The sequence below is a fragment of the Sebastes umbrosus genome, chromosome 16 (genome assembly GCF_015220745.1).
Source record: "Sebastes umbrosus isolate fSebUmb1 chromosome 16, fSebUmb1.pri, whole genome shotgun sequence".
Classification (NCBI taxonomy): Eukaryota; Metazoa; Chordata; class Actinopteri; order Perciformes; family Sebastidae; genus Sebastes; species Sebastes umbrosus.
Window position 1 is genome coordinate 23,053,174 of NC_051284.1, and position 9,748 is coordinate 23,062,921.

The following is a 9,748-nucleotide window of genomic DNA, read 5'->3' on the forward strand; positions in this document are numbered from 1 at the left end:
GACATTGTTTTTGACTACAAAAAGGGATGACTAAATGTGATTCTTTTAACAATATACAGTATATATACTGTTGCAACATATAACAATATGTTACAAACCCATGCATTTTCTATGTAAAATCTGATTTGTAACTGAAATAGCTGTCAAATAAATGGAGTAAAAAGTATGAGCCTTTCTGAAACGTAGAGGAGTAAAGGTATAAAGTGGAACGTACTTGAGTCTATGTACTTTTTTATGTCTAAAAACATTATTTGGATGGCTTTTAGAAAGTTGCAACTGATGATTATAATACCTTGTTAAATGGTTATTAAATACTTTGTAAAGCGTCTATAAACATTATTTAGATAGCTATTTAATACTCTCTCAATGGTTAATTATTGGTTTCTGGTCCGTCTATCTGTGTAATGTTTATAGATGTTTTACAAATTATTTCTTAAAGGTTTACAAATCATTTGGTAATCACTAACAAATATTTAATATAGTATATAAAATGTTATAATGTCTGCAACAATAAACTGTTAATTAACACTTTACTAATTGTAGCACACAGCTCCTATCACTATAATTATACTGGACTAGAATCAGAAGATACCAAACTCGAACAGGAGGCAGAAAAAGTTATTTGCAATATCAAATGACCACAGTAGACAAAAAGCTAATAACTGGTACCTTGTATTTTAGAAAATAACAAACAAAATAAAATGAATACCCATGAGTTCAGTATACAGATAAATTGCACAAAGATACTTCAGTTTCAACTCAGCAATGAAATATTTCTTTTGTCACACTCAGGGTTTCAACCACTGAGTTGTTACCAACTATTTTTTCTAACTGGGTGCACCCTAATATCAATAACTCAAAATCTCAATTCTCAATATTTGGATCCAACATTCAATGAGTAACAATATTAAAACAATAACCCGGTTCAATATTATCACTTCTCAACTCGTTTCAACCTTACAATTATTCAATATTAACTATTCCAGTAATAGACATTGTTACCAAGGCATCACAATACAACATATCAATAATATGAATTTTCAGTCCATTCACTTTAACCAGTGTGATGGTTAACACTCAGTCCATTCACTTTAACCAGTGTGATGGTTAACACTCAGTCCTTTCACTTTAACCAGTGTGATGGTTAACACTCAGTCCTTTCACTTTAACCAGTGTGATGGTTAACACTCAGTCCTTTCACTTTAACCAGTGTGATGGTTAACACTCAGTCCTTTCACCGGCACAGGGAATGTGTTTCAGGGAGCACGAAGAGGGTAAATGTTTTCCAAGTCAAGTCAAAAAAGGGGTTAAGTCAGAGTCTGGGGTTTGAGGTTGTGCACGGGATGCTGGGAGTTGAGTGTAAAGGTTGTGATGTTTACCCTACCGCCGTGGCAGAAGAGGGGCAAGGTTGACAATTCTTGGCTCTGGGATCTTCAATCCAGGATCTAGATGTCTCGTCTGGGTTAGCTCGCCATCAACTTTGAATCTCTCCAAAAAAACCTGACCTGCAGTTATTGACATGGCCAGAATTGTTCATGAATCAATTGCATTTCTGATTCATCAGGAATTAATAATTCCTTTAAGTTCTACAACATATATTCATATAATGTAGCTTTTACAATCAACATATTTTAAATAACCTTCACAGTGCATGAATTACAAATGAAACTGTGGTAAAATGAGACTATCTTAACTTAACATACTTTTTAAATTAAAACAAATAATATTACATGAATTATAAATTATACAGTGTAAACCTGACACATTACTATTTCCTTCTTATATGTCTGTCTTTTTTTTAAATCAAATTCACTATTGACAAAACATAACTCATGTTGCTTCAGTATTAAACAGTTCTGTGGCTTTACTAGCCAGAGAAAACATTGAGCAATTAAACACTCTTTATGTCACATTTTATATTCTTCCCAGTGCAGCTTTAATTCAGTTGAGCTCTACAACATTTAGCTAAATGCACTGTTCATAGCTTAATGCTAAGTCTGTTAGCTCTGGGCCTTTTCACTTGAACTTGTTAGCTTAGCACTTGTTAGCTTAGCACTTGTTAGCTTAGCACTTGTTAGCTTAGCACTTGTTAGCTTAGCACTTGTTAGCTTAGCATTTCGTGACGCAGCACTTATTTATTACAGCGACTCACCAATTCGGGAGTTTCTCTGTGTCGCTCAGCAGCTTTCAGTGAGCAGGGCCTCTCTCACACACACATCTATGAGCTTATAACAGAGTACAGACTGTTACCATTATGATTTGACAACGTTATATTGTGTTTACAACTTTATCTGAGCTATATTTGTACCGTTCAGCAGCAGCTCCTCTCCTCACAGCGTCCTCTAGCGTTTGAGTAGCGCATACTGTCTAGCCTGCCTGGGGTGCGGCAGACCTGCGCTCTGATTGGCTAAGGCACCTCTGTGTGTTAACTCTTTGTGACCTGGGTTACATAATGTAATCAGAATCCAATTGATATAGTCTCTGATCAGCTATTATACAATATACAATTTATAAACTAATTATTTCATATCACACAAACTGATGGTACAATAACAGAAATTATAACGTTATTAATAATTAGTAAACATCATTAATTATTAATTAATTTTTTGTTAACAGTAAAATAACTATTAACTAAGTTCAATTAACTATGAATTTACCATTTATAAATGAAGGTTATTATAGTGTTATATGTGTCTGTCCATCCCATCCATCAGCTCTGACCCTCTGAGCTCAGCAGCCCCGCTCTCCTCAGTACTTTGTCCACATTGGGAATCAGTTTTTCTTGGAAGTCCCAATGTCGTTTGTCCTCATTGAGCTGCTGCAGCGTTAACGGCCCCCGCTTAGATGTGCGGACATGAATGATCCGACAAACGTCCATCGGCACCTTGAACTTTTCTCCAAAAATCTTGAGCACTTCATGCACTGAAGTCTGCTCCACCAACCTGTGATGCACAGAGACACAAATTAGTAAAGTGCTATTCGTTGTCCCTACCTTTATTTTCCATGACAGTCTTTAAGGAAACTGTCCTTACAACTGTGTTGTCCAGTTCCAAAGGATAACTGCAACTCGGACTCTAGTATGTTGTATGTCACTTTACAAAAAGACCTGTAGCCAAATGTTTTGTAATTCAACCAAAGCACAGAGTGTGGTTCCTGAATGAGTAACTTTTCAGTCTGATAAATCCAGCCTACCTTGGCCGAACTATCATCTTGTGCGGCATGTATTCGTGTCTGTCGGGGTCCTCCCTGTAGATGTGCTCCAGAATATTAACGCCCGGCACCTTGTTCCACTGAGGCAGGTGAAACCTCCCACTTGGCTCAAAATGTTTCTTAGGGAAGAAATGGTTCTCAATGAGGAACACTCCTGTCTACAGCATGGAAGATGGAGAGAGAATGTAAATATTATAAATATCAAATGTGATCCTAAAGTTTGGCTATTGATGGAACATTTGTCTTTCTCGCACACTAAAAGTACCCTACATTTGGATGCTGCTGTTGGAGCATGTCCATCAGAGACATCAGGTTGTTGTGTTGGTATGGCATGATGATCTCGTCGATGTCGTTCAACAGGACGTAGCGTGAGCGGTCCATGGATCTGTAAATGCACTCATTAAGCGTGGCCAGCTGGCCAAAGTAGTGTACGTCCCCTCCATGCTCTGAGAAGAGCCAGCCCCGAGATGGATTCAGATGCTGGTCAATGGGCCAGGGAACCATCTCCACGAAGCCCTCCTGGCTGTAGCTCTGCAGCAGGCGGTCCAGGTCTGGGCCACAGCTGGTGTTATAGATCACCACCCTGTTCACACCCAGCAACCTGGAGCAAGGTGACACAAAGGGTAACATTCATTATATTAATTACAGTTAAACAGTCTCAGAGAAACGGTGATTCAGCTCATTTTTGACATTGTGGTTTGTGGTGTTGTTGCTGTACTAACCTGTACGTCTCCAGGGTCTGTGCAAACTGAAGCACATTGTTGTAGTCTCCAAACAGGTTGGAGACGCAGACTGTGAAGTTAAACTGAAACTTTTTCTCCTCCTTCCCTTTGGTCTTCTGGTTTCTGATAGGAAGCCAAGTCTGGTTAAATACTTTTACTCTGCCTGGCTGAGTCAGGAGACTGACATGTGTAGCGGTGCAGTTTTGAGGAATCTGACACATGACATCCGTAGTGACGAAGGGAAAACCAAAGTTGTCAGAGTGTTGTAAAATTGTTGCTGGAGGTGTTGTATTTGATAAGTCACCTGCACAGCAGAAAAGACAGTAAAGAGGTTGGATGGAGTCTCTCCTAAATATACCAATGATGCGTATATCGAAGCCCTTCACTCTCTGGTCCATGTAGGCTGACACCAGTAAGTGCTTGGTATTGTTGAGGGGGGTGATGGTCCGCTCAGAGATTCGAAAGGGGCAAGTTCTTGAATCCCTACGTGGCTCCGGGACGGCGCTATACGTCATCCTGGATATTCTCACAGTGATAAAGAGGATGAAGATGAAGGTAACAATGACAAGGAGGAAGAACTTCCCTTTGAAGTCTTTTGCCTTGTCCATCCAGCCACGGATGACATAGATTCCCAACCTGAAGCAGAATTAAGAATCACACTTCAGATGACACATTTGAGGAACAAAGGAACCTCTTTAAGAAGAGGTGTGAATGTGAACAAGTTATATTTAAAACAATTGTATAATCCTGCATGAATTGATCTGAATACCAGAGCTAACAAAAGCCTTGTCATGTGCAAAATAGTCTTTGTTAACTCTATTTCTATTTTTAACAGCACGTGAGTGTGTGTGAATGAACGTTACAGATCTCCATTTCAGCGTCAGTTTATGAAATGGACGGTTTTGTCGTTAGTTTTAACATTCACGGTCTCTACTGTTGTATCCATGTAACTTAGCCAAGCCAACCAACCTGATGACATCACAGGCTAGAGTACTGCAACGCGGCGGCGTTCTTCTCACAAAAAGATGAAACGGATCTTCTTTTTTCTCTTAAATTCTTACATTTTTAAAACCAGCTTAACTTGGTTGAACTTTTCATTATCTCTTAAAAGGGCATCTCTCATAACAGCCAAAGGTCAGGTATGGTTTCATGTTATCACAAGGGTGCAGCAACTTCATTCAAAACATTTTAGTTAAACATTAACCAGATTTGTGTGCCAGGTGAAATAAAAAATGCTCTTTTTATGACTTGTACATCATTGTTCACTCAGGAACCTCAAACGTTTGCAAATTACGATGTTAAATACTGAATAAACAGCCTCCAGTCAATAAGTAAAAAAAAAAATGAACTTGCAAGAACAACGCTACTTTTCTTCACTTTCCTGTCTTCTCACTACCTACATCTACAGAACCTGTACCTTCACCTGTGGATAAAATCAATTAAGAATGCCAGTAATCTCATTCAGTAAATGCTTTAAACTGGTAGTTTATAGGTATTAACAACTGTAAATTTTCACACACGCAGCTGGAGTGGTGTCCCACCTGAAGTGGTCGGCAACTCAGAGAAAGAGGACCTGGACCCAAATGCAGACAGAAGAGGAGACAGCAGGATGATTTCACTAATTTATTAAAGAATATGACTTACATGCTGAAGGTCCACAGGTAGGCAGGTAATGACAGTCAAGCAACAGGTAGCAGGGAGGAAAACAGGGAAATCCACAAGACTGGTGGCAGAGAGTAAACTAGAAATAATACATTCTGGCGCTACGTTAAGAGGGATGACTCAATCCATACCTGACTGCCCGAAAGGTGTGTGTCTTTTCACTCTTTGCAGTAGGGGAGACCGGGATTGGTTGGCACAGTTTCCACTCTCTGTCGTATTTCTCTGACATCATGTTGTGCATTTGTGCCAACCAACCCTGTAATGGGATTGGTTGGCACAAATGTACATAGGTGCAATAAAATGAAGCTACCAATAGAAACAATTTGAACATTTAATTCAAACAAGAACCAGAAAACATGAACATTTAACAAATCTGCCCATTTTAAAAAGGTAGAAAGCAATGTCTAAGTACTTTTGCCTTTGACCATTCAAAATAATAATAAACTAACAATATAAACTTTGATTTTAATTTTTCAAAATAGTTTATAATCTCACAAAATACCCCAACAAAATATACATTTTGTTTTATTCTGATCAAAATCAGCAATACATTAGTTCATCCCTCAGTACTCATCTACTTGTCTGTGGCATTCAGCCCAAAGCCCATTCATTCCTACTGAAGACATTAATCTTTATAAATTGGTCATAAATAGGTTTTTATTTTTATTTTTTAAAGGGTAAATAAAACAGCTGGGCATTTGTTTGTGTTTAAAACGTGATGTTTCATTCAGTTTTACAACATGTTAGAATGTGTTGCTTATAAGTTTCATTTTCACTTTTACAGCATAGTAGGCGTAGTAGGCCCCTATTGACCCACATCTATGGTGCTTAGCGACTGATGTTTAATGGCCTGACAACAGTCGAATCGGGTAATAAAAAATACATTTAAAAACACATTGACATTGTTTTTGACTACAAAAAGGATGACTAAATGTTATTCCTTTAACAATATACAGTATATATACTGTTGTAACATATAACAATATGTTACAAACCCATGCATTTTCTATATAAAAATCTGATTTGTAACTGAAACAGCTGTCAAATAAATGGAGTAAAAAGTACGAGCCTTTCTGAAACGTAGAGGAGTAAAGGTATAAAGTGGAACGTACTTGAGTCTATGTACTTTCTTATGTCTAAAAACATTATTTGGATGGTTTTTAGAAAGTTGCAACTGATGATTATAATACCTTGTTAAATGGTTATTAAATACTTTGTAAAGCGTCTATAAACATTATTTAGATAGCTAGTTAATACTCTGTCAATGGTTAATTATTGGTTTCTGGTCCGTCTATCTGTGTAATGTTTATAGATGTTTTACAAATGATTTCTTAAAGGTTTACAAATCATTTGGTAATCACTAACAAATATTTAATATAGTATATAAAATGTTATAATGTCTGCAACAACAAACTGTTAATTAACACTTTACTAATGTAATCAGAATGCAATTGATATAGTCTCTGATCAGCTATTATACAATATACAATTTATAAACTAATTATTTCATATCACACAAACTAATGGTAAAATAACAGAAATTATAACGTTATTAATAATTAGTAAACATCATTAATTATTTATTAATTTTTTGTTAACAGTAAAATAACTATTAACTAAGTTCAATTAACTATCAATTTACCATTTATAAATGAAGGTTATTATAGTGTTATATGTGTCTGTCCATCCCATCCATCAGCTCTGACCCTCTGAGCTCAGCAGCCCCGCTCTCCTCAGTACTTTGTCCACATTGGGAATCAGTTTTTCTTGGAAGTCCCAATATCGTTTGTCCTCATTGAGCTGCTGCAGCGTTAACGACCCCCGCTTAGATGTGCGGACATGAATGATCCGACAAACGTCCATCGGCACCTTGAACTTTTCTCCAAAAGTCTTGAGCACTTCATGCACTGAAGTCTGCTCCACCAACCTGTGATGCACAGAGACACAAATTAGTAAAGTGCAATTCATTGTCCCTACCTTTATTTTCCATGAAAGTCTTTAAGGAAACTGTCTTTTCAACTGTGTTGTCCAGTTCCAAAGGATAACTGCGACTGGGACTCTAATATGTTGTATGTCACTTTACAAAAAGACCTGTAGCCAAATGTTTTGTAATTCAACCAAAGCACAGAGTGTGGTTCCTGAATGAGTAACTTTTCAGTCTGATAAATCCAGCCTACCTTGGCCGAACTATCATCTTGTGCGGCATGTCTTCATGTCCATCGGGGATCTCCCTGTAGATGTGCTCCAGAATATTAACGCCCGGCACCTTGTTCCACTGAGGCAGGTGAAACCTCCCACTTGGCTCAAAATGTTTCTTAGGGAAGAAATGGTTCTGAATGAGGAACACTCCTGTCTACAGCATGGAAGATGGAGAGAGAATGTAAATATTATAAATATCAAATGTGATCCTAAAGTTTGGCTATTGATGGAACATTTGTCTTTCTCAAACGCACACTAAAAGTACCCTACATTTGGATGCTGCTGTTGGAGCATGTCCATCAGAGACATCAGGTTGTTGTGTTGGTATGGCATGATGATCTCGTCGATGTCGTTCAACAGGACGTAGCGTGAGCGGTCCATGGATCTGTAAATGCACTCATTAAGCGTGGTCAGCTGGCCAAAGTAGTGTACGTCCCCTCCATGCTCTGAGAAGAGCCAACCACGAGATGGATTCAGATGCTGGTCGATGGGCCAGGGGACCATCTCCACGAAGCCCTCCTGGCTGTAGCTCTGCAGCAGGCGGTCCAGGTCTGGGCCACAGCTGGTGTTATAGATCACCACCCTGTTCACACCCAGCAACCTGGAGCAAGGTGACGCAAAGGGTAAAATTCATTACATTTAGGAGTGTGACAATATACCAGTATTGACGTGGTCGTGATATTAAAAAAATTAAATATCGATATAATGTTAATAATACACATGATAATATCATGTAAATAATCCAGCACCTCTTAAATCACATTTTGGTGCAGTTATGGTTTCAGAGTCTCTCTCCACCTCCCTACACTCGTATTTTGAGTGTAATAGAGTGCTTCATAGAGTGCAAGCACATTAGCAGCAAAGACATACATCATGACGACAGTAACAGAGACACCTGTATAATGTGATGCAATCCAGTGGCGCTGCAACAGTACCTTTGCAAAGGTTACAGGTTTTTTAAAGTGTCAGACAAAAGGTGATTCAGCTCATTTTTGAAATTGTTGTTCGTGGTGTTGTTGCTGTACTAACCTGTACATCTCCAGGGTCTGTGCAAACTGAAGCACATTGTTGTAGTCTCCAAACAGGTTGGAGACGCAGACTGTGAAGTCAAACTGAAACTTTTTCTCCTCCTTCCCTTTGGTCTTCTGGTTTCTGATAGGAAGCCACATCTGGTTAAATACATTTTCTCTGCCTGGTTGAGTCAAGAGACTGACATGTGTAGCGTTGCAGTTTTGAGGAATCTGACACATGACATCCGTTGTGGCGAAGGGAAAACCAAAGTTGTCAGAGTGTTGTAAAATTGTTGTTGGAGGTGTTGTACTTGATAAGTCACCTGCACAGCAGAAAAGACAGTAAAGGGGTTGGATGGAGTCTCTCTTAAACATGCCAATGATGCGTATATCAAAGCCCTTCACTCTCTGGTCCATGTAGGCTGACACCAGTAAGTGCCTGATATTGTTAAGGGGGGTGATGGTCCGCTCAGAGATCCGAAAGGGGCAAGTTCTTAAGTCCCTACGCGGCTTCGGGACGGCGCTATACGTCATCCTGGATATTCTCACAGTGATAAAGAGGATGAAGATGAAGGTAACAATGACAAGGAGGAAGAACTTCCCTTTGAAGTCTTTTGCCTTGTCCATCCAGCCACGGATGACATAGATTCCCAACCTGAAGCAGAATTAAGAATCACAGTTCAGATGACACATTTGAGGAACAAAGGAACCTCTTTAAGAAGAGGTGTGAATGTGAACAATTTGTATTTGAAACAATTGTATAATCCTGCATGAATTGATCTGAATACCAGAGTTAACAAAAGCCTTGTCATGTGCAAAATAGTCTTTGTTAACTCTATTTCTATTTTTAACAGCACGTGTGTGTGTGTGAATGAACGTTACAGATCTCCATTTCAGCGTCAGTTTATGAAATGGACGGTTTTGACCAGCTTAACTTGGTTG

The 9,748-nt window shown here is 38.6% G+C and overlaps 2 protein-coding genes across 2 annotated transcripts; both read right to left on the bottom strand.

The window, feature by feature from the left end:
- Nucleotides 1-2,524: 2,524 nt before the first annotated feature.
- On the bottom strand, nucleotides 2,525-5,969 carry LOC119474554 (beta-1,4-galactosyltransferase galt-1-like). Its single transcript, XM_037746625.1, has 5 exons — nucleotides 5,580-5,969; nucleotides 3,936-4,571; nucleotides 3,484-3,814; nucleotides 3,196-3,371; nucleotides 2,525-2,945 (listed from the first exon to the last, which is right to left on the bottom strand). Coding segments are annotated over exons 1-5 (1,377 nt in total). The 5' UTR covers nucleotides 5,582-5,969; the 3' UTR covers nucleotides 2,525-2,713.
- An 839-nt stretch (nucleotides 5,970-6,808) lies between these two features.
- Nucleotides 6,809-9,289, bottom strand: LOC119474468 (the record flags this gene model as incomplete). The annotated part of the gene is made up of 4 exons (XM_037746489.1): nucleotides 6,809-7,524; nucleotides 7,775-7,950; nucleotides 8,067-8,397; nucleotides 8,826-9,289. Coding segments are annotated over 4 exons (1,203 nt in total), but the record flags the coding sequence as incomplete, so codon positions are not given.
- Between the last annotated feature and the right edge of the window lie 459 nt (nucleotides 9,290-9,748).